This window comes from Haliotis asinina, chromosome 16 (assembly GCF_037392515.1).
Source record: "Haliotis asinina isolate JCU_RB_2024 chromosome 16, JCU_Hal_asi_v2, whole genome shotgun sequence".
Lineage (NCBI taxonomy): Eukaryota > Metazoa > Mollusca > Gastropoda > Lepetellida > Haliotidae > Haliotis > Haliotis asinina.
This window is the reverse complement of record NC_090295.1, coordinates 22,467,642-22,493,464: the sequence shown is the minus strand read 5'-3', so window position 1 is coordinate 22,493,464 and position 25,823 is coordinate 22,467,642. Positions and strand designations below refer to the sequence as shown.

The window sequence follows — 25,823 nt, the reverse complement described above, 5'->3', positions numbered from 1 at the left end:
TTACGTTGTTATTAATATTTGTTATACACGTTCTGCTCATTCCGTCTACAGATATATAACACATGGGTAACTCATCTACAAAGAAAGACTTCATCCAGGAAAACATTTCAAGTGTTTACATTATTAGAGGATTGCCATTATTGCGATTGCTAAATGCGAGTGCTCTCCCTTCCTTGATCTTTGTACCCCTGTCCTGTAACGTTCTCTCTGCAGCTGTTCAGGTACAAGAATGTGTGTCAAATTATATTAGGTGTCTCGCTTACACAAATACACCATCTCTGTTCAATTGCTTCATGATATCACGGATCGCATATCAAAGTATCATATCAAATGACGACAGTTTACCGCATTGTTGTTTGAAGTTTTTTTTGACATGCATTATATATATTGGGAGAAGCCCTCGTAAAATAACATTTTGGACCATTCCGTTTAGAATTTTTATTTCTTATTATTGATTCTTTTCAGTCGTGGGTAGTTACAGATTAAATTTAAGTTGAAATTTCGCACCTTTGATTGCAGTTATTGACTAATTTGCTTGTGACAAATACGTTATTTTTGAAAAACAGGTGCAGGCAATGATTTTAATTAAGCACAAATGCCTTTTTCTAGCAACACATTTTCAGATATCATACTTTTAATGAGATATGTACATGTGAACGTCTTTGCAGTAAAATTTTATCTGAGATAATATTTGTAATATTAATTTCTCATTGGTACTACCTGTAACATTTTTCACAAAACACTTACCCTTATCCAAATCAGTCAAAAGCAAATGAATATGTAAATGGAAAATGAAAAGTAATCTGACATTGAGGGTGATAACCTGATTCCAAGAAATAACAAAATAATGAAAATGGTGTTCAAGCTTTATGTGTGTATTTCCACAGAGTTCTGATGCAGATGCTGATCAAAAGACCTACATGCTGCTGATGTTTGGCTGCTTAAAAAACCAAGATGTCAGCCTTTAGACTGTAAGATAGCATCACTGTCATTTTATGTATTACTTGAAAATATCATTTGATTCAATTACACAGATAATTTTGACATGATTTAATTACAGGGAAACTCTTTTAACAGGCAAGAATACCCCATACTCACCTTCAGGGAAATGGATATATCTTCCCCATTACTGGTGATACTTTCCCTGTGAATCATGATAGCAATGGCTCATCCCAGACCATTTCTTTGCTATTTCAGGCAATACTTTCCCCACTTGAATCAAGATGGCCTTGTCATTCCCATCACTGGTGATACTTCCCCCTCAATCAAGATGGCCATATCTTCCCTATCACTGGTGATACTTTCCCCCTCGATTCTAGATGGCAATGGTTCATCCCAGACCATTTCTTCACTACCCTGGTGATGTTTTCCCCACTTGAATCAAGACTGCCATATCTTTTCCATCACTGGTGCCTGAGTCTTTTCCCTGCTCAAATAAAGATGGCGATGACTTTCCAATCTCTGGTGATACTTTCTCCCTCAAATCTAGATGGCCATCTCTTCATCATCACCAGTAACACTTTTCCCCTCATATCCAGATGACCATATCTTCTCCATCACTGGTGATACTTTAGCCCTCGGTTCAAGATGGACATATCTCTCTCATCACTGGTGATACTTTACCCCTCATATTAAGATGGCCATATCTTTCCAATAACTGGTGATACTTCCCCCATCGAATCAAGATGGCCATATTTTCCCAATGACTGGTGACTCTTTCCCCTTCGAGTCATATGACCATATCTTCCCCAACAAGAGTGATATTTTTCCCCCTTGAGTCATATCTTCCCTAACAATGGTGATATTTTTCCCCCTTGATTCATATCTTCCCTAACAATGGTGATATTTTTCCCTCTTGAGTCCTATCTTTCCCAACAATAGTGATATTTTTCCCCTTTGAGTCTTATCTTTCCCATCAATGGTGATAATTTCCCCCCTTGAATCAAGATAACCATATCTTCCCCATGGAAGATACTTTCTGATTTTTTGTGCAGAATAGGACGCCAGTTGGGTTACACCAGGCAGTTCCTGTCACCGTCTTCTGTCCGAGTTTGGATCCCTGGAGGATTTCCATATGAGGCATTTGATGGAGCTGGTAAGGAGCTAACATCTTTTGCTATGAGGCTCAGTGACATGGTTGACTACAGGACTGCTTATATTACACATATAGAAAACACAGTGGATTCAGGTTGTGACAAACCCTGACAAGCTCTACCAATTCAGTTAACTTACACTATTTCAAACTTGTGAAGGTTCGGGTTGGAATTGATGTTCAGCAGTATTAAAGCTAGCTGTGTCTTTATTATGCAACATTTAACCAAAATTGTGTCTCTGTTGGGGAGTATGGTTTTACTAGCAACATACTTGAAAAAAACATCAAAATGAACTTCACTCATTGTACATGTGTGGAATCGAATCGGGTCTTCAGCCTGACAAATTGTTATTGAGGAGAATCTGTAGCCGTCTTATGTTTAGGGAGTTTTTTGCAACTTTGTTTTGTGGAAACTGCGATAGCCCATTCCCTCTGGGATTCTGTACTGTACTTGTACATGGTCTCTTTCAGCTCGTGTACGCCCATGGTCTGTACTGCATCTGATTGACTCCGCACGAGTGTACTTCTGTATCCCAACCATCGATGACCCTAGCAGATCATTTGTTGATTTCCATCTCTTGTGTCAAAACAACCTTCCCTTTATCGTGTCACTGAAACTGGAAATAGCCCCATCTTTATACGACGTATCAACTCCGAAAGCACCATTAGTTGTTGACTCATATTTATCCAACATTGGCAACTCAACAATGGTCCTTGTGCACAGCGTCATGCATCCAGAGATACCAGAACCTCTTGCAAGGTGCTGGATCCAGAACGTCTTCGTTTCCAAGACGACTCGACTTCCAGAAAAGCTTCCTCAGGAATACAAGGAAACATATGACAAGTTGTGTGTAGATGGGGAGCCCCTGATAGTGAAGCCACTGTTGAAACCAGCCAACAGGGATGTAATTTCATCCTTTGATATGAGAGTCTATGGAAGTGAGACTGACCCGAATCTGCATACGAACTACATAAACTACCTTCGGTACTGTCTGAATGGGCTTGCAGCTATATCACACAGAGATCAGCAAAATAAGATGACAGAGAGCTTTACGCATTATGTAAAGTCAGCATCCATGCTGTATCAAAAAGAAAGTTTGATGGGAGATAATCTGACAGTTGATGTATGGAAAGATGAAGAAAACTCTGATGCTCTCAATTTTGAAATTATGAAACAAGATTCTCGGCTGTTTCAATCTAAAATTGAATTACGCAGTAGCGATATATGTTAGCATGCGTGTAGGCTTGGTGTCACCTGTACATGGATGTATGCTATGTTATTGTACAGGATGGACTGTCAACTTGGTAGCTATTCCTTAATGCAGTTTACTGCACCAGTTGTTCTGTCTGGATGCGTTTTGCCTTACTGATTTCAGTGATCAGTGAATTGAGACTTACACGCCTTTCTAAAAGTGAATAATGGCAGGGAAGTTTTCAAATGTATATCCTGGAAACTACTTAAAATTTCAAAGAGATGTACGTTTTCATGACATTTTATGGGAGCGACTGGATTTTTGTATGAATTTAAATGGAGTGGTGAGATTTAATGCAAGTAATAAACAAATATTAAAACTACTGCTGCAGTTCTTCACAGTTTGTGCAGAACAGATGGTGATGAGGACATACTTGAAATGAACACATTTTCAGCTGCTTGGATCAGATATAATCTATTGTCTATAGTCTCTCTGCAGCAATGTATTTTATACCTTCTGCTATTGGAGAGTTTGTCAAAGCTGATAGGCTGTTTGTAATGATTCCCAAAGTTACAGGACTTCAAAATCTGCAGTGCATCCAAGCAGGGAGACTATATACAGTAGATTATCCTATATTGCTGTAACAGGTACAGTACCCACAGGATCTGTGAAGATGTAGGGCTCCTTTCTTAAACACTGCACTAAGGTTATCTAAGCATAAGGTAACATTAGTGCAGTGTCAAAGAAGGGGAGTTAAGCTTAACCTTAGTAAAGGTTGCTTTGTGAAAGGAGCACCAGGTCTTCAACAACCCAAGCTCTCTGTGACAGAAGATTAACGGGATCGGATGGTCAGGCTTGCTGGCTTATATTTATTAAAAAGTTGTATCAAAAGTGCTCTGCATCGTAAATACAGACTATCACCAAGTGATCTACATTTTAGTGACAAAAACCATGTGATATTACTTCAGACAACTGTTCAAAACAAGATTTTACAAAATACTCCACACAGTTTAAAGCTACTGTTTACAAATGAACTTATGTTGAGCTTGCTGCAAGCGTGGATATGAGCGCATTGCAAATGTGCACTATTATTATTATGTATTGTGAAACAAATTCGTAAAATTGAAAAGATTATTGTCACGAGTTCAATAAATGATGAAACTCAGTGAAAATTGGCGAATTCTTACACTTAAAACGCAGCTGTTCACATGCACCGTACTTGCACATACATTCTAGCAATATGATACATGATCCTAGTACAAGTTATGTGCATAAGGTTTGCAGTTGGTTAATTCCTCCAGGTAAGTGGAGAAATTCGATGTAACCATATATGCACTCATCAATTACAGGGGGGAATGCTGCTGCGCACACATACTTATTTGTTAAATGACCTGTAGCTCAGGAGAAATTTTAGTATTTTGAAGTGTGCACCCTCCCCGACCTTTCTCTAAAAGCTGTCGTATCCGCCCCGCACCTAGCTGAATCTTCAATTGACCAGTATATTTGCACACAGAATTATCTATCTTTGCATTACATTTTACAGCCTGTTTCCTGAGTAAATAGTAGTTTAACAAAACTAATCAAGTTAAACGGGTTAGTTATTATTTATTTTGTTCTTAGGCAAAAACGTGAAAAACAATTTGCATTATGTCCCATTTGTTCCACAAATCGTCACATGTGAAAAGGAGGCGTGGTCAACAACCAACTTCGTTAACCATCGGAATAGTCGAGATTCACTCGGATTGAATCGGATAGCTCCGTATCAAGAACAGCTGGCGTCCACACAGACGAAAAGGCCGCGTGAAACGACATTCCGATTGTAGCAAGTGCGTGTACAAAGATGGCGTCTAACACGTTATGTAGAGTCCTAGGTCTCCTTGCTTTTGCAAGTGTTGCATTAGCAGGAAAAAGAACGTTGATCTTAGTCGACAACTGGGCCATCAGAGAAACACATTCAACGTTTTTCAGAACGTTAAGAGGTAAGAAATCTTCGATCCTACATTACTGAAATAATCGTTTGCGGTTTACTTCCCATGCCGGCGAACAAACCGGTGACACGTATATAGGGAGAAATCGTTGAGAAATGAGACTGTTCTTTGAGGCTATTTCTAGAAGATATGGAATCATTTACTAAAAACTATTGTCTTCTTGCTGTCATGTGTATTCACAGACTTGATATCTGGCTGTTATCAGATCTAAGAATCTTTACATAATTTTGAAAAGACAACGACTAAATGATAATCATAATGATCGCTCCCATTGCCGAATATGTGTTACCAGAGACCATCTAATCAATTATATGAGTTGTTGTGTTACTGTGTACGAAATTGATAACACACTGTTTAATCAGGCTAGATTGCAGTTTACCCGACCCAGCACCGCGGAGCAATTCTCTCACATTAGCCCTCCACCCTGTACGATCCTTAGGCTTAGGGTAAGGCTTGGGACTTTAAAGGGGCACTAATGCGGAGCAATTTCCGTGGACTGGTGTAAACTTTTGTTATTGTTTTTCTCCCGTGAGTACCCGGATGATATCCCAGAATTCGTGACTGGTTCGTGACCTCTGCTGCGCAGTCTGTAAGCGCAATTGATAGTTTAATCATAGACAGATCAACTGAGGTGAAGTCATTTTTACATCATTCCAAATGTATTATGAAAACAAATGAAACACTTTGAAGGTTAATCATCTGCCCGTGGCAGAAATGGTAAAAAACTATTAGGACGGAAAACGTCTCATAACCCTAGCTAGTTTATTGTCATACTTGTATGATTCTGAAAATTAATAAAAGAACACACGATCTGCTTATACTCATAGTAAATTTCTAACATAACAGCAACATTTATACATTGTATAGAATGCCAATGTGGATCCTATTTCACACACATACGCGATCTAGTGTGTTTTTTCTGTCATACAGATTCTGCTGAATGCTACAACAAATAAAGTAAAACAAAATGCAAAAAATGAATGTAAAACAGACTAATTTTATAGCAACGATGTCAGGCTACTACCTTGTTCAGGAATGTATCCATCAATATCCACGTAAAAGAAATCGTATTCCATTCATCTGTAGCTGGTAAGTAATCCTGCTCTGTGTCGCGTGTCTTACAACTGTCTCATTTGCGAAAAAGTAACACATCGTTTCATGTCTTTCGTTGGTGAAAACCAGATAAACCTCTGATTGGTCTCCCAAGATAGCACACCTGGCAACTAATTGTATGATGTCCACTATTCTAAGTAATTTAGTTAACCAATAATGAGCAATCAATCAATCAACGCAAGGGTGGTTAATTCTTTTTAAGGGAGGATGTTGTTTTTGCACTTACACTTTACGACATCTACACACACTGCCTTTTGACAAATCCGCTAGAAGATAAAAGTAATTAATCAGTGAGTTATCGGTTAATCCTTTGATCGATGTTTGTTTTTGTAACTTAGTTGATAAACCCTCTTGCATCACTTACATGCACATATTACATAACATACAATACATTTGCCATTACAGACCTTAATTTATAATGTTGAGTATTTACTCCAGACAGGAGAGATGCCAAGTGGGAACTTTTGTTGAGTAACCGAAGTTGTGTTACTACTAATTATACCTGTTATAAATTCATTAATTGATCATCCAGAGAATGATGACAAATAACACGTGTAGATTTACACCATCAAACGCGAGTTACAGCAAGGAAGATGCAATCTCTGTGTCGCATGCAGCCTGAAAACACTATTGGGCCGAAACTGTTTTGAGGATACCAACGGAACTTCGTTTCATAAGGAATACACACGGGCATGTGCTGTGTACTTGGGTAAATAGGTGAAATAAGTTTTTTTTACGTAAGAAAATTTTCAGATTTCTCTACCAAAGGCAAAGTCATCGTTTTTTGTTTACGAATTCAAATAAATCAACTGTGTGTTTTTATTATCATAAATAATAAACCATTGTAGCTACCATAGCTACCAAAATTTTCGTAAGATATTTGCTATCACAGCTGAACCAACACTCAGAATTACCCAAATATAAAGCTTTGCAATCTTCCGTACTGAAACAAATGGCTACGTGCCTGTAGACATCATATTTTCGTGTAAAATGATTAAATATCAGGTTAAAAACACTGAAATAGGATCAAATTGGATCAGTAACTATACCATCCAAGCATCACTGCAACTACACTGCTGGGATATTTGGTTACGATCAGACAAGGAATACCATGGATATTTTTAAACAAATGGCATATGATGGGCATCCGGCCTCCCGAATGTTTAGGTGAAGAAATTCTGCTAATATGGACAGGAACCCAGTTCCTTTGTCCGTCACGGTCGAAGGAGCGGGCGCTGACCAATTTGCGGTTTGATTTCGTAATTAGACCGTTGGCGAGAAACATTATTCGCTCCGCATCAGTGCCCCTTTAACCATGTGTTAACCTGATTGAATTTCGAACAAAAACTCTGATCATAAACAAATAGTCAGACATGCGCATATCTAAATATTTTATGTTCACATTCTGCATAGTTTCTTAAACTAATGATAAATGCTTTTCATACAGTGTCACACCTTAACAATGGTCTATGCTTTATTGTCTCTTTTATCTCGGTCCCTGAATAATTTTTTCCTTGTCTCACCAGCCATTTCAGTTATGTAATAGCTAAAAATGAAACAATTCCATATTTTCTGTGAGGTCAATGAATAGTATCTCCAATCTCACAGTATCCAAAATGCTCATTCGGCCTAATGCAGATTTTCAACACATCTCCTCTATCATTTGCCACTGGGTGAGTGAGTGAGTTTAATTTTATGTCGCTTTTTAGCAATATTCCAGCAATATCACAGCGGGGGACACCAGAAAATGGGCTTCACATATTCTACCCATGTGGGGAATCGAACCTGGGTCTTCAACGTGAAGAGCGAACGCTTTAACCACTAGGCTACCCCACCGCCACTTTTTTTGCCACTTCTAATATTGGTCCAGTGACCTCTTCCTATTTTCCACAGGGCGCATATTAGAATACCATATATGTCCCATCAGACCTGGGGAGAAAAGTGGTTTCAACAGCTGTGTTGCACTGCATTCGTACCACATGCACAGAGAATGGGTTTGCAGAGCTTAAAACAGTATTACTGCCTACAGTATGAGGTCTTGAGCAGTTGTCAAATCTTGGTTGTGTACACAAACAAGTAACTAATTTACTCCATGTTGATTGTGATAAACAGACTGTCACAGAGAAAACTCAATGTCTGGTTTATTGACACTTGTGTCTGCCTGCTTGCCTGGTATTATAGTGGTAATGACAATATGCAATGCACAACTTCAATCATTGACCACATGCAATTTGAAATTAACACCTATCGGGCTTATGATTCATAAACAAAGAGCTGGCTAAGCGTATTGGCTAATGAACCAATGGTCAGTGATCAGGCTTTGTTAAACACTCACCAGCTTTGGCTCAGTTCGGTATCTCAGCTGCTTCGTTTCAGTAAGGGAGGTAAACCCATGTACAAAATATTGCACTATTGATTTGCGATTATACACTTATAATTTTGTTTATTTGTCTTAATCAATAATGATTTTTATATCTCGTGGATAAGTGATAACTAATAATGTTCTAGTCATGTTGATTTTTTGGTTGCATGTGACCTTTAACTATATCATAGCATATCCACACACACTATGATCATGATGATCATGATACCAAGATATCTATTAGCATGGTGTCATGGTACTTTATAAGCATATTTATGAATATCATGAATCAGTCAGAATGGCAACAATTAATTTTAATCTTAATTCTATTTCAGATATTGGATTTGACCTGACATTTAAACTTGCTGATGATGGAAGTTTAGCCCTTGTCAAATATGGTGAATTCCTGTACGACAATCTCATTATCTTCTCTCCTTCTGTCGAAGGTAAGTCTAAGCCGTAACCATGCACAACATTAAAACTTGTGTTTCTGAGACCATGGACCCAAATCCTTTTTCAGTGTTATCACACCTGAAAAAAAAACAGTGTCATGAAAAGCTTATGTTCAGCTTATAGAGCTGATTATTGCAAATCCTATCTCATATGAAACTATTGCAGTGTCTGTGTCACAATTTCTTTCTATTTTTATGGACAGGTGGTACTGGTTTATAGTGAGTAAGTTTGGTTTTATGCTGCACTCAGCAGTATTCCAGCTATGAAGTGGTGGTCTGTAAATAGTTGCATCTGGACCAGACAGTCCAGTGATCAACAGTAAGAGCATCAATATACTCAACTGGAATACAATGACATCTGTCAGCTAAGTCAACAAGCCTGACCACCTGATCCCTTTTCTTAAAACAAGCATGGGTTTCTTTCCAATATGCATGGGTAACTGAAGGTCAGTTCTAATCTGTATCTTTATGGGTCATGCTGGTGTAGACATATTGTGTTTTCTGTGTGGGTGATTCAACATATAGGCACTGCAACCTTCCATATTACAGAGTTGGGGACAGAGGTTTTAACGAGTTTTGTTCCAGGCTGAATGGGTACAGATGTACCATGTATCGTGTGAGGCACTGAAGTTTTACTGATCTTCTTTTCAGAGTTTGGGGGCAGCCTCGATGTTGCTGCCATCACAAGTTTCATTGATGGGGGAGGAAATGTGCTCGTTGCTGCCAGCTCGGCCATTGGTAAGTTTACTAATGTACATTTACAAATTGGAACGGCATCTACTTTTTTGTCATTTGACACATTTCGTAATATATTTCTTTAGTATGTCCTGTTTCTGTTGAAATATTAACAAAGTGTGGGTCATTTAGACCCATTTTTTTTTCCATGGGTGTACAGCTATGTGGATTAGGCCCTAACGTGTTTGTTTGTCATAAACTGAGAAGGGGGAAGGCCAGTGATACGCTAAAATAACATAGTAATGAAGGGTAGAGAATACTGAAGATAGTGTGGAGGTAATTTATGCAATGCAAACAAGGGGGAAGAACATAGGATGGGAAGTGTGTTTATATCAGTGGGTCCCAAGCACATAGTAAGTGAATCCCTTGATCACGATTGATGGCTGGCTGATTCCTCTGTATGTGTATCCCCTTGGGGTACTGCCTACTATTCACCTGATGGAAAGAGCAAGCATACACTCCGAAATGTTGTGTTATCCACAATAAAGAATTTGATATCATAAATCTGGCTTTCTTATGTTTTCCACTTCTAAATGCCCCTCAAAGGTTTACAAGTACTCTTGATTATTGCTAATGATCGAAGTCACAGGAGTGTGGCACATTCCACTACCTGCTCAGGACTGCATTAGCATTGTTCATTTGCTATGCAAAGAAGAATTGTAAAATAGAATAGAATGCACACTGACTGTCAAATGCTGTTTCAAAAATGTTTTGCATTTTTCCATACCACTGGTTTGTAACTCAAGACATGCATGGGAGAGAGAGTTATGTCCCTTATTTCAAAGCGATAGTGCTTTGATTCTTGCCAGTGGTGGTGGGTAGCTTAATGTCTAAAGCGTTCACTTGTCTGCCTGAAGACTCGAGTTTGATCCCCCACAATGTGTGAACTTCATTTCTGGTGTATCTCACCTTGATATAGCTATATTATTGCCAAAAGTGGTGTAAAACTGAACTCACTCACTCATTCTTGTTTTACAGGTGACCCACTGCGAGAGCTTGCAACAGAATGTGGTGTGGAGTTTGATGATGAGAGAACAGCTGTCATTGACCATCTTAATTATGACGTGTCTGACCAAGGCAAGGTGAGGTAGTCAGACAATGCTTTGGTAGGATCATCTCATCATAAATCAATTGAATAAATTGATGGTCATGATATCAATCACTAGCTTGTCTCTTCCAGCTTCCAAACTTGATTATTTACAAACAGCAGATGTAGCTATCATGGGGCATTAATCAGATAGCAGGTAAATTGCAGTGTGATTCCAAATATGTGATAATTTGGATTGGTCAGATTAATCAGGATCTGGTTTGTTTCATCCAGACATTAGTAAATCACTGAAAGCTGCAATGATCTCGTTAACAAATGTTTAATGGCAACTCTGTCCTTACAGCACACTCTCATCGTCGCCGACCCTGGTAACCTCATCGAGTCCCCCATGATTGTGGGTCAGAAGAATCCTTCCCCTTTCCTCTTCCGTGGCGTTGGGTGAGTTCTTGACCAACATGTCAATACTACCATGATGTATGTTCTTGTCTGATGTATTGTCAAGAAATGAACTGTTTCAGTGGAAGACAGGACTGAATGAATTTTCTTACAGTGTTTGAATGGCATTCAGAGGTGATATGCATGACCATGGAAATTTATGTTTTCGTCGGTAGTATGAGGAACACAACATTGCAGGGGATGTTCTTGGTCCTTTGTTCAACTTAATTGTGTAGATCCAGGATAGAATTGGTTTTCTTTAACTGATGTAACAGGCAATGTATGGGACCAGGTGGTCGGACTCACAGGCATTGACGACACATCATCATATCTCAATTGCGTAGAACACTGCTTATGCTGTTGATCGCAGGATTATTTCTCATCCTGGTTTGATCATTTACCGACTGCTGCCATAAAGCTGAAATATTGCTGAGTGCGGCATTAAACAAGAAACCAGACAAGTTAACAACCAACCTGCCTTCACCTGATGAGGTACATAATGTTTTGGAGTATATTCTTATTGCCTGTCAAATGGCTGCAATTGCAGGATGTTGGCTGACCCTGAGAACCCCTTAGTGCTGAGTGTGCTCCATGCCTCCTCCACAGCTTACAGCCATAACCCTGACACCAAGATATCCGAGGTACACTACACCACATAGCTGCTAAAATATCTTAAATTTATGTGATTTCTGTGAATTTTCAGTTTTAAAAAGGGCCATTGTTTGGTCTTGCTCTGTCACTGTTTAATTAAGATCTTCCAGTATGAAGTGTATTTATAGTTATGAAGCTGTCCAGGTAGGTCACTTCACAGATACTCTTGGAAGTTTCTGAAGTAAGAATTAAAACTAGGCAATACATTATAGCTGAGCAAAGCATTATCAAGTGGTAGATGCTTATTATCAGGCTTATGTATTTGGGAATGTTGACAGTGAGGGTGGGTATTTGCAGCTCTCATTACCATAGCCATTTCTCTGAAAATCTAGACCCAAATATCTAATTACACAGTCTGTGCTTGAGATGGGATTACTTGAAGTCAGTAGTTAAGACATTGTAGAAACAAATGCAAATAACCTTTGTTGCCTGGGGACATTGGTGGTAGGGAACTTTGTTGTGTTGAGTTGCTTCCCTTTATCATTACAGAACCTGATAACAATGGGTTCGATTCCCAAATTCACTGTTTTTAACTCTAGTGGTGAGTGTTTAGGACAAGCTGTGATGTTGCATATGGCAACATTTCATACTGTGATGTTTCGAGATAATAGGTGAAAAACACCCATTCCACGTCTGTTTTCTTGTGATTTTACACCTTTTATCACAGTTGAAATCAAAGTTAGGCAAACCCATCTCACTCACTGTCTCGTCTGTTGCAGTTCCCCCATGCTGTTGGCAAGAACACTCTGCTGGTAGCAGCCCTGCAGGCCAGGAACAATGCTCGCGTTGTGTTTGTGGGATCTCTCGACTTCTTCAGTGATGAATTCTTCCAGTCCCCTGTACAGAAGGCCAATGGTGGCAACAAGTGAGTACTTTACTTTCTGAATTACCTGATGTAAGTCAGTTTCGTTGATGTGTTATTCTCTTACACATATGCCTAAAAATACTCATTAGCCAACACTTCATATGTTTGCATTTGGCAAGATTGATGGTCAGTTATGTGGATCAACCTGGGTGGTTTTTGGTGTTTTTGTATATATATATATATATGTGAACGTCCAAAGCTTTTCCATCCTGGCTTTTGTAAACAACTATTTTCATTGAAAACCTGTTACTGGTGGCATTTGGCAGATTTTCTTTTCATTGATATGTTGTTGATTAAACGTTTTGTATGAAGAACTCGCTAGGAATAAGGTTTTGGATAACTCCATTGTAAGCTCTCATGTAACTGATGGTGTGAACATTTGAGGGCAAGGCACAATGGTGTAACTTGTTTTTTCTATGCAGGTTCGAGAAGTCAGGCAACCAGGAGCTTGCTCTCAACATGGCTCGGTGGGTGTTCAAGGAGAGGGGTGTTCTGAGAGTCGGCGCAGTTACCCACATGAAGAAAGGGGAAAGTGCCCCACCAGCTGCTTACACTGTCTTTGACAAAGTGGTGAGTGTCTGAGGGATGCAGCAAATGTATTTAACACAGAAAATTATTTGTCAGTCCTAGACATGAGACTGGCAAAGCACAAAAACATTGAAAATTAAGCCTGGATTCTCGGCGGATGTTTTATTGCAGATTTATGTTGATCTAAGAATGCTCAATGTGAAACACAAATTCTGGAAATTAACAGATCACTGAAAATTCTCATGTCTGGAGTCATCTCGGTACTTGGGAGTGGAGGTCAATCCCTTGAAGTTCCCGTCTGAAGGAAGTGGATGTAAAATACACTCACCCACCGGAAGCGATTTTATTAGGAGAGAGTGACAAGCATGGCTGATCATGTGACCATTTTGGCGGGAAAAGGGAGGCTTCCAGTGGGTGAGTGTATTTTGTGTCCACTTCTTTCAGAAGGGAACATCAAGGGATTTCAGGTTTTCCACTACCTTCGCCAGGAAGGAGGAGATAAGCAATTAAGCATGAGTCAGGATAGGTATAAAATATCAAGTTTATACAGAAAATCACATATTTCATTCGCAAATTTCGCGTTGAATGTAAAATGACACAACTTGCTACTTTAAAGTGATGAATATAAACTTCCTGGAGTCTTCAAGAAAGATACCGTCATGACTTTTCAGTAAGTGAAGTGCGTTTTCTAAGAATTAAACATGTTTTCAGGCCCTGACAAGATATGTTTCATTTTAAGTGTTTTTTGAACACTAGAACAGAAGTGAAAAAATCGTTTGTGTTCAATTATGAGAAAATTGGATGGATTGTTTGATAATTTGGTCAGTACCACCAATCACTGATTATTTCAATTGATCGGAACACTTCCAGTATTTAGCCAGTGTTTCTGTATGTATTATCTCTAGAATGTGTGTTATCAGAATTTCATGATTATTTCAAAGCAGTTTTGTGACTGAAACATCTGTACAAAACGGTCACTAAACCTTTCTTGAAGTTTGGCAGAAATTCAAAATGCTTGTGCATGCTTGCAGAGGTACACGATCCAGATTGAGGAGTTATCAGAGGGCAAGTGGCAGCCATTCCAGGGCACAGATGTGCAGCTAGAGTTTGTCAGGATTGACCCCTTTGTCCGCACCAGTCTCAAGAAGCAAAGTATGTATAGAGTGCACAGTACCATTGGACTCAATTTATGATAAAATTATTACCCAGATGACATTATGTCAGTTTTATCATGGAACGTTTTGAAACATCACAGTTACAATTTGTTCAGCAAGATAGGTGCAGTATAATACTGAAAACAGAATCTTGCAGAGTTGCACAGCAAAATCCCTTTGGCACACCAGAATTCTCTAATATTTTGGGATTTTTTCACTCCATTCTTATGCATGTTGTAACTCTTTGAAACCTGTATCATTTTATACCCTGCGATTCAGTGGAATACCATTTTTCATTGAGTCCAACGTAAATGTCAACCTTTTACAGACTTCTGGTGTCTTGGACACATATTGTCCTTCAGGAACTGATTCTTCGACCTTTAATTCCCAGGCATCACTGTAGTGAACTTGAGCAACAAAACTTGATTGTTTACATACCACATCTTACAACCATAATACTGCATACAAATGATCTGGTGAGAGATGTACCTTCATCTCTGCTTTTAGTAGATATTTCATTCAGATGTGGAGGGTTTTGTAGTTTCTATTTGCTAACTGAATCCTAACGGTATATGTCATCGTGTGTGTAATGGACATGCTCCTCTTCCAGATGGACTGTTCTATGTTGAGTTCGTTTTGCCCGACGTGTACGGTGTGTACCAGTTCCGTGTTGACTACAACCGTGTAGGCTACACCCATCTCTTCAGCACAACTCAGGTAAGTCTCCTCACATGTAGGGGAATGATGGGCTAGTCTAGTGGTTAGAACTCTCGCTCGTCCCACCAAAGACCGAGTTGAATTTGCAACATTGGTACAATATGTGAAACCCATTTCTGGTGTCCCTCACCATTATTTTGCTGGTCTAATTCTAAAAGTGGTGTCACTCTCTCCTTATATGGTTCTGATTCTTGACTAAAACAACTTAGGCTGTCCTAATGTCATGGGATTGCCTCCATGGTGTAGAGGTTAGAATGGCCGCCCTGAGAGCAGAATGTTAAGAGTTCGACCCCTTCCCCTGCCTGGCACTCAACTTTAATGGGTACAAGGACTGGTTGGCTCAGTCAGTGTACTTTAAAACTAGCTCATTTCTAGGCAAGTATAAGAAGCAAGGCATGCATGTCGTGATATAAGTGAAATATTCTTTAGTACGATGTTAAACCCACCTTACCTCACCTCATCCCACGACTGTTGTCCATTTTGTGAATCAATAATCCACCTGTCAATGTAGATTCAGGATACAATATATTTTCAGCAAGCCATGCTTGTCATTAGCGGCACTATCGGTCGACTTGCAGACAGGGTTTGTACATGTCATCATATCCCAAATGCTTATATCAGCGTTCATGATGTCAGTCATTGGATTTTGCAGTCCATGCCCAATCATTACTGCCTCCAGTCATATAGTCGATATGAGTGCAGTGTGAAACAATAAACAAACAATAAATAGATTCCTCAAACTTTCAGGAACCGGTGTATTCCAGACTTAATTATTTTCTTGCAATATGATAAAGTTGTAGACTTGCATACTGGCAGTCATCTTATTGTAATGAAAGATGCCATAGCAGGTATAGTTATTTTTACTAAAGAGCACTTTATATCTACAAATATATACAAAAATAAGAGGTATTTTTCCTTCTGATCTGTTTAGCTATGTCCAAAGTATGAGGTATGAGATGTTTAGTATAAAAAGTACAAAATAACAGTTGCATCAAACATTCAAACGTTAAATTTCACATTTGCCCAATGTTTCAGGTGTCTGTTCGGCCATTACAACACACACAGTTTGAGAGGTTCATACCAGCAGCCTATCCCTATTACACCAGTGCCTTCTCAATGATGTTTGGGGTCTTTATATTGAGTATAGTGTTCCTGCATTTCAAAGAAGAACCTAAAGAGAAGAAAGAGTAGCAACATTCCAACATTTATGGCAGTCATCAAGAATCATTTACAGTTACTAGTTATTGAATGTATGTGTTTTTCTCCTGAATGATGGATGATTGTTGAGGGGCTTGAAATATACCAACATCTATGTTTCTTGCCTCCTTGTGTATTATTTGTTTCGGTGATAAATAAAACATCTTTTTATTTTATTTTATTAAGTTTTGTTTGTTTTCACATAGTGACTTTGTAGTTGAACTCATTCTACATAAAACAATGGCTTTGTGACATGCGGATCTTTGCCTGAGGCGTCAAAATATGCTCTTCGGAGTTGCTTCCCTTGGCATGTTTAATCGATTGATTGTTTTTGTGGGTATGTCATTAAATTCCGTTGCATAAGAATAGAGACACGCGTCACTTTGATCTTTGCACCCACATAATGCAGTAATGTAACACAAATATTTTTTTAGTTACCAAAATCCCACTCACTTGTTACTATTCCAGAGGTAAATGTATGTATAATGCAGTAGCCTGATGGTCGTTCAGTTTCATACCTCCAGTTATAGTGTCGACAATCTCGAAGTCCTGTTAATAGATGTCGGACCTTTAATACCTAGGATAGTTATTCATTAAAATATATGTTAAATATGTGGATTTTGAACGAAATATATACAAAAAATATATCAGACAACCGACACACTTCCCAGCAATCAATCCTGATTTAAGCGCCCAAATAGATTGGGTATGTGGCCAAGTGTGCGAAAAAGCCAAACTCGTTGCTTGTAAAAATCCATCCGACAACATCATATTCTGTTATCTTTCGATCAGTTTCTACGTTAAAATTTCGGTATCTTTCAGGCATAACTGTCCCGACTGACAAACTCAGTGGTCAGGCCCCGTGAATATACTTGATTAGTCGTTAACACTTGGCGATAACACAGGTGTAGCTTTGCTGAGTCAAACACGATCAATCACCAGTTTAAGTGATGGTACATTCCACCCTGCCCAACCTGCACTGTGTTAGCGGTACACAGGTATATCGCAATGCGCCTTTGAACGATACGTATTGCAATGTTTTCCTGAGAAACGGTATACCAAGTAAAAAACACACATGAAGCGTTTGTGATATCTTTATGGTTTCAGTGGAAACCTACACAGCTGATGTTTTTCTTCGTTATTCAATGAGAAAAACTGCATACTGAAATACTAGAAATTGTATAAAATGGAAAATACCATGCAACCTTATTTTGAAATTGCTGTTATCAGAACCATAACACGTGTTTAGTGATTTATAACATATAAAATAGGAGTGACACGCACAGACACTTAAGGTCCCAAGATACCGCAATATGTATCGCAATACGGGTACCTACATCGTAATACTTTGCAATAAAAATTTGTTGCCAATATACCCTGTTTAAACGACTCGGCGCAGTGTCCGACATTCTGATTGGTGTTCAGGCTTACACAGCACCATTTTGTCCCTTTGGGTTTGTCTTGTAAAGGACATGCGACCACACTGTGCGGTCGCACAAACGCATATGTGCGGGCTTCAGTTCCTGTTGACATATCGGAAAGGTTTAGACCGTTATGAGTGGGGATCGCCAGATTGTGAATAAGTGGTACCCGTTTACTGTTCAATTCATATTGGTCAAATAAATATACCCTTGTACACAAAAACAGATAGGCGGTTATATTCGTAATACTGACCATGCGTTTGGAAATGATGTAATACAGACAAGGGAGATTAACTGAGTGTATATACATTCTTTCAAGTCAAACTTGGACGTGTGAAAAGAACGACGAATATGTTAAAGTTGGCCATAGCACAACATAACACATCAGTATACAAACAATTATAATATCTTGATTGACTTACTAATGCATTTTACAAAGTCGAAAAAAATCATATGTCTGTGCCAAACAAGGATGTCCCGATGATTGATATCTCATGAATACATTATCCTGAGATCTGAGGTGTCAATACGAACCAGTCAAAGGCCTACACAGCCACGCACATACAGATACACCCGTGAGGGTTTACAGAAACAATTTTGCTCCCGCCATCTCTCTGTGCATATTGATGGCGTCAGAAATGAATGGGGTGGCCAGTTTCAGTCTTCATGATCTACGGGCACCTCCCAATTTTCTAAATCCTGTAAAGCCGAGTTCTGGTGTCCTCGACGTGATAGTGTTGCAGGAATATTGCTGAAATTTAAAACGAAACGGCGTAAAAGTACGCTCATTCATTTGTCGTGTTACATTCAACAACACACAACCATTTTGTATTCATTAAGTCATATGACCTTTCAGATAAATCTGTTAAAATACTCGTTTTCGAAACCCTCTCATAAGACAGGACTTTGGTCTCAAATTGGGTTTTGCTTCAGGAATATGTATATGAAGACTCAGATTAAATCTATTAGATCTATATATATGGTCTCTGATTAAATACAGATAGAACACGTTGTATTTATGTTCATGACGTGCGTTCTTGCAAAATTACTGATTTAACAGCTGATTCGAAGACGGTCGATACGCAAATGGCAGTGTAAACCAGTGTTTACAAGCTGTGAAGAGGTCAGTCTCAAGTGCCCTCTACTGCGATTAAGCTGTGAAAAGTTCAACGTACAATGTTTGAGGGGGAGACCGGATGTGCACCATGTGACTGGTCATGTGACAGTCACGTGATTGTAACCGCGGGAAATAACCTGGCGTGGTAAACATTAGTGTGATTGCTCAAACGAGATTTTGGCCAAAATGTCAAGCTACGAGAAGTTACGACAGAAGAATTTAGAGGATAATCGGCGTATTTTGGCAGAACTAGGTCTTGTTAATCCGGTAAGTTGGCAGACGCACCCAATCAGCGTGTGTTCGTATTCTTTGAACAATACTTCATGAGTGAAAACGTTATCCCCAACTTGATTTTGTAAAGTGTCCTGTTTTGCAGATAGCATGCATCCAAATGATACCCGATAAGTTGTAAAGTAAGTGTTTTTTGCATTTAATTTAACGGCCTTTGTTGTTGCACCATCGTGCAAGAAGGACTGAACACATGCATCATATTAAAACATAAGCTCGGCAGCTAGCCTTTAGCACCCCATGCTTGCCATGAAGGGCGACCTTGCTTGTAAGAGGCGATCGGGTGGTCAGGCTCGCTGACTTGGTTGACACGTCATTGCTTCCCAGTTGCGCAGATCGATGCTCATGGTGTTGATCACTGGATTGTCTGGTCCAGATCGACTCTATTATTTACAGACCGCTGCCATATAGCTGGAATTTTGCTGAATATGCACCGTAAAACACTACTCGCTCACTTATTTGGAATTCAGGCTTGTTTCATCACGCTTGTTTCGTGCACATGAATCAACGAAAGCAAATGTTAAACACTAACATGTATTCATATTATTTTGTTGCGGTGATAAAGTTCCAAAATCTAAAATGATGTTACAATGTCAACTTGACTATCTACCTCTGACTCAAATTGCTGTGATATATAGTATTTACATAATGGACCTGTAATTATTTGAATGTGATGCCTAATTTGAAGAAAAAGGTCATATTACATAAACTTAGTTAACTTAAGACAATTTCACAAGTAACTCCCAATTCTAGATAGAAAATCAAACCCCTAAACATCACTGTTTATCACTCCATATCAGTGTGAAAACCTTGTCAAATTGTCAATTTCTTGGTAGCACTGACATGACTGATATATAAATAGCTGAGGTATTATTATGTATCTACATATACAAAGTCTGTTGTATATATAAAAATGTGTGAATAAGAAGTACCTGATATAAAGTACACAAAGTTAGTTGCATGTGTTTTTGACAGCATCTAACATGTCTACAACGCTCGCCTTTCCTCTCAGTTGCTTCGCCTTGGCCTTCGATAACAAGTGGGATACGTTAGAGGGTAACCTTATCATGTCCCGACCAATTGAGGCATTTATAACAGCACATGTAGTCGGCATATTTACATAACTATCAGACAACTGAGCCTTTTGTTGATAAAGACTACCTAAGAAAATGGAGACTGATAGTGCCTTGTGGGTAATCTAAAAGAGGCTGGAGCCCTCTTTAGACTGACAGTTGGTCTGAAATGAACATATGTTACGGAAAAATGGTTTATGTTATAAGGGTATCACTATTTTTCAGGGCATTATCATTTGCAGAAGCCTGAGGTCTTTCATTAACTGCCCGAAGAAGGAGGGCAGTTGAAATCCAAGACCGAGGGCTCCTGCAAATGATAGTGCCCTGAAAAATAGCGTTACCGTTATTATAGCTAAAATGAATAGCTGTTTTAATAAAACAAGTATAAAAACAACAGCATCTGTTCAGAAGCATTTACTGCCAACTACAAACGACAGAGGTCACAGACACACTTTTTACAAATATAGACACGTCATAGAACAACACAGATGACGTCACTATCGAGAGTGACGACATTCGACCTTGGCCTTTGCCCGTACTACAAGCCGCCATTGTTTTCAGTGATGAACAAAGTTCGACTTCAAGTCAATATTTTCATTGCTGTATGTTGTCATTTATGGTACACTTGTTACGGTTGGCACAGGCAGGAAAGTGCATAATGGCAGAGGCACATGTGACGAATGTGAGCCAGATACAGTCGAACCCCATTGTCTCGAACTCGGTTGAGACGAATTCTCGGATGTGTCGAACTGACATCTCGGTCCCTGCCGATTTCCTTATATTTATCATTATTTTTACCCTGATGTGTCGAACTAGATGTGTCGAATTCCCGGTTGTGTCAAACTCATTTTAGGGTCCCCAAAGGCTCTAACAAGTACAAACTTACCCTTTTGTCTCGAACTGTCAAAGCTGGTTGTTGCAACTGAAAACTTCAGTCGCGCAATCGGAAGTCATCCTCATAAACGTGCTACTTAAAGATCAAAAGTAACGATTAACGGACTCAACAATCAAGTGACATGTTTAACTACGCATCTATACACACATTGTCAGCACACTTACCAACTGAATTTTACTCAAACAATTAACCATAATTAAGTTGTTACCAGTGACACGTTGATCACGGGCCGACAGGATATCTCTAAACAAACAATGGCGCATGTTGTTGTCATGTGACAGTCTATGTTAGCGGTCATGTGATTTCCTTGAAAATACAAAATGAGAAGTGAGGAAAACGGAGTTGGATTATCTAAATTGATGTTTCGTTTTTGTTTTAGTATTTAAGGTGTAGGATCAATTTTTTTAACCAGTACGGTTAGTAACATGGCAGGGCAATTCAGCGAAGGACCCGATCAGCCCGGGGGGATAACTGGATCGCATGTTACACCTAAAAAGCGAAAATTATCTGTTAAGACAATAGAGACAAAATACGAGGCAGTCATAGATAAATTCCCCACATGTACACGTATGTACATTCCGATTCCGTTTGTATGAACTATACAACTTTTTACACTGACTGAAAATGAATTAGTTCTGTCAACTAAATGGCATCGCTTGTGAGTTTGTTAAATTATTCTTGTTCTTATCTTGTTGTATGCATATTTATTTGCCATGACGAATAAAGTGATTGAATTGATTTACATTTGTATATGTTGTAATTTAAAGATCAATACTGCCGTAAACGTTTATTGCAAAGATATATTGTTCGTATGTGTATCCTACTGCAAAATAACGATGTGTTAAGCAACGTGTTGGTTCTTGGTCTTTTCAATGCTGACGGATGTGTCGAACACTCGGATAAGTCGAACTTTCCCCTTAGACCCAACGAGTTCGACACAACGGGGTTTGACTGTATATGGTAAAAAATGAACCCTTGTTCAAACGAGCCGTAGGTGATTAAACCTCAACAGCTGAGCTACTTATAACGTTACCTAACAACGGGCTTGATAATGGCCCATCATCAAGCATTTTGCGGGCATTATCAAGTTACAGTGTCCCGCTCATTTCTGATAACGTGCGGGTGTTTTAATGGTAATTCTATCCATTTTAGCTATGATAGAAAATAATAGAATATAATGAAAAGGATCACTGAGACTTTCTTACTGTTCGGAATCTGTCAATTTCTAGACTTGCTACATTTTATAGACTTGCAGGGGCTATCTTGGATATATATTTGTTTCAGGTTGAGAATGACAGACTTGTCAGGCAATAACCCTTTTGACATGTTTTCATGTCCTGATACTGGATAACATGTTATTCTGTAATAGACAGATTCCGCTGTCGTTTGATGTACCTGGACCATTTTGAGTCGGTCATGTCAACTATAATGCCTATTTGGAAAGACGTCCGCACCTTAAATTTCATTCCAGTCAAGTGATATCACCAGATAATACACTCTTTATCTGATGAGGAAGGGTTTTAACATGTGGTTTTAATTATATCTCAACATAATGAAATGCATATTCAGCTTTTCAAAATGGCAGTCGAAGAAATTTTTCCTCATCGTTAAAGGTTAGGGGGAGTACGGGTGGAAGTCTGGCCGTCTATTAATGCCATGTTATTATTAGTGGATGGATTTGCCACCATTCTTCCACTGTCTTATTCCAAAGCACATTTGCATGTTTATATAATATAATACCCATATATATGGTGCTAAGCCCCACTGGGGAGGGCTCACAGCACTTATAAGACTCAAGGAAAAGTGAAACTTGTTGGCAGCACAAAATCACTTTAAAAGTACAAAGAGCACAGATGTGTCTTAGAGACACTTGAACTGTTCCAATGATTTGACTTCTTTGAGAGAGTCAGACAGTGAGTTTCATTTAGTGGCTGGTACAACACTATTTAAAGGACTTGTAACCCGAAGGACCTTTACGTCACGATGGCACAATGAGTATGAGTCACTGTTCTTTCTCAGTGTTTGAGGCCTTGTGACTCTGGCCATTTCAGTTGTAGCGTTAAGTGGTGAATTTGTCTATGGTATATTGTAGCAGACACAGCCACTGAGCCAGTGGTGTAGCCTTCTTGGGAAGATATCTCATGCCTTGTGGGTAATCTAAAAGAGGCTGGAGCCCTCTTTAGACTGACAGTTAGTCTGAAATGAACATATGTTACGGAAAAATGGTTTATGTTATAAGGGTAACACTATTTTTCAGGGCATTATCATTTGCAGAAGCCTGAGGTCTTTCATTAACTGCCCGACGAAGGAGGGCAGTTGAAATTCAAGACCGAGGGCTCCTGCAAATGATAGTGCCCTGAAAAATAGCGTTACCGTTATTATAGCTAAAATGAATAGCTGTTTTAATAAAACAAGAATAAAAACAACAGCATCTGTTCAGAAGCATTTACTGCCAACTACAAACGACAGAGGTCACAGACACACTTTTTACAAATATAGACACGTCATAGAACAACACAGATGACGTCACTATCGAGAGTGACGACATTCGACCTTGGCCTTTGCCCGTACTACAAGCCGCCATTGTTTTCAGTGATGAACAAAGTTCGACTTCAAGTCAATATTTTCATTGCTGTATGTTGTCATTTATGGTACACTTGTTACGGTTGGCACAGGCAGGAAAGTGCATAATGGCAGAGGCACATGTGACGAATGTGAGCCAGATATATGGTAAAAAATGAACCCTTGTTCATACGAGCCGTAGGTGATTGAACTTCAACAGCTGAGCTACTTATAATGTTACCTAACAACGAGCTTGTTAATGGCCCATCATCGAGCATTTTGCGGGCATTATCAAGTTACAGTGTCCCGCTCATTTCTGATAGCGTGCGGGCGTTTTAATGATAATTCTATCCATTTTAGCTATGATAGAAAATAATAGAATATAATGAAAAGGATCACTGAGACTTTCTTACTGTTCGGAATCTGTCAATTTCTAGACTTGCTACATTTTATAGACTTGCAGGGGCTATCTTGGATATATATTTGTTTCAGGTTGAGAATGACAGACTTGTCAGGCAATAACCCTTTTGACATGTTTTCATGTCCTGATACTGGATAACATGTTATTCTGTAACAGACAGATTCCTCTGTCGTTTGATGTACCTGGACCATTTTGAGTCGGTCATGTCAACTATAATGCCTATTTGGAAAGACGTCCGCACCTTAAATTTCATTCCAGTCAAGTGATATCACCAGATAATACACTCTTTATCTGATGAGGAAGGGTTTTAACATGTGGTTTTAATTATATCTCAACATAATGAAATGCATATTCAGCTTTTCAAAATGGCAGTCGAAGAAATTTTTCCTCATCGTTAAAGGTTAGGGGGAGTACGGGTGGAAGTCTGGCCGTCTATTAATGCCATGTTATTATTAGTGGATGGATTTGCCACCTTTCTTCCACTGTCTTATTCCAAAGCACATTTGCATGTTTATATAATATAATACCCATATATATGGTGCTAAGCCCCACTGGGGAGGGCTCACAGCACTTATAAGACTCAAGGAAAAGTGAAACTTGTTGGCAGCACAAAATCACTTTAAAAGTACAAAGAGCACAGATGTGTCTTAGAGACACTTGAACTGTTCCAATGATTTGACTTCTTTGAGAGAGTCAGACAGTGAGTTTCATTTAGTGGCTGGTACAACACTATTTAAAGGACTTGTAACCCGAAGGACCTTTACGTCACGATGGCACTATGAGCACAATGAGTATGAGTCACTGTTCTTTCTCAGTGTTTTAGGCCTTGTGACTCTGGCCATTTCAGTTGTAGCGTTAAGTGGTGAATTTGTCTATGGTATATTGTAGCAGACACAGCCACTGAGCCAGTGGTGTAGCCTTCTTGGGAAGCTATCTCATGTCAAACCAGTCACACGGGTTTGATTACCTGAGAGGGGAAAATGTATGAAGCCTGCATGTGAGTTGTGGACTCGCCCTATTCAAGTGAGTTGTTATAAAATTGTGTCTATTCACCCCATAGTGAATGGGTACCCAATGGGATATGTTAAATGCTCACAAACGTGTACAGGCACTTTTTAAATAGCCATTATCGTTTTCTTACTGACGGGATGGAGGTGTCAGGTGGTTGACACGTGATTGTAACCCATTTGTGTAGATTGATGCTAATGATGTTGATCACTGGATTGTCTGGTACAGGCATGATTATTTGCAGACTGCCATCATATATCTGGAATGCTGCTGAGAGCAGCTTTAAACAATTAACCAATATTATTATCTCTCTTCTTCCATGGTGTTATTATTGGATTATTACTGGGTGCAGGACACAGAATAGTCTGTCGGAGAGACCCTGAAGTATAAATATCCAAGAAAGCCCATGCAAGTCTAGAAAATGTGGCAAGTCTAGATTTCGCTGAAAATGAAGAAAGTCTCAGGGCTCCATTTTATTATTTTTTTTTTTTCACTATGAACGTTTTTT

General features: G+C 39.0%; 3 protein-coding genes across 3 annotated transcripts in view; all 3 read left to right on the top strand.

Annotated features, from left to right (window-relative positions):
• Window positions 1–161: 161 nt before the first annotated feature.
• On the top strand, window positions 162–3,667 carry LOC137268191 (uncharacterized). The gene is made up of 4 exons (XM_067802724.1): window positions 162–221; window positions 888–971; window positions 1,995–2,095; window positions 2,564–3,667. The coding sequence occupies exons 2-4, from the start codon at window positions 955–957 to the stop codon at window positions 3,322–3,324; spliced, it is 879 nt and encodes a 292-aa protein (XP_067658825.1). The 5' UTR covers window positions 162–221; window positions 888–954; the 3' UTR covers window positions 3,325–3,667.
• A 1,371-nt stretch (window positions 3,668–5,038) lies between these two features.
• Window positions 5,039–16,706, top strand: LOC137268962 (dolichyl-diphosphooligosaccharide--protein glycosyltransferase 48 kDa subunit-like). The gene is made up of 11 exons (XM_067803586.1): window positions 5,039–5,264; window positions 9,084–9,194; window positions 9,852–9,938; window positions 10,914–11,017; window positions 11,327–11,421; window positions 11,966–12,059; window positions 12,789–12,934; window positions 13,357–13,504; window positions 14,494–14,614; window positions 15,227–15,333; window positions 16,369–16,706. Exons 1-11 carry the CDS (start codon window positions 5,126–5,128, stop codon window positions 16,522–16,524), a joined length of 1,308 nt encoding a protein of 435 aa, XP_067659687.1. The 5' UTR covers window positions 5,039–5,125; the 3' UTR covers window positions 16,525–16,706.
• Window positions 16,707–19,168: 2,462 nt separating this feature from the next.
• Window positions 19,169–25,823, top strand: part of LOC137267942 (uncharacterized) — a 30,650-nt gene continuing 23,995 nt past the window's right edge. The window contains exon 1 of the mRNA XM_067802394.1: window positions 19,169–19,335. Coding sequence (XP_067658495.1) covers window positions 19,255–19,335 — 81 coding nt within the window. The 5' untranslated portion in view covers window positions 19,169–19,254. The remainder of the gene's footprint in view (window positions 19,336–25,823) is intronic.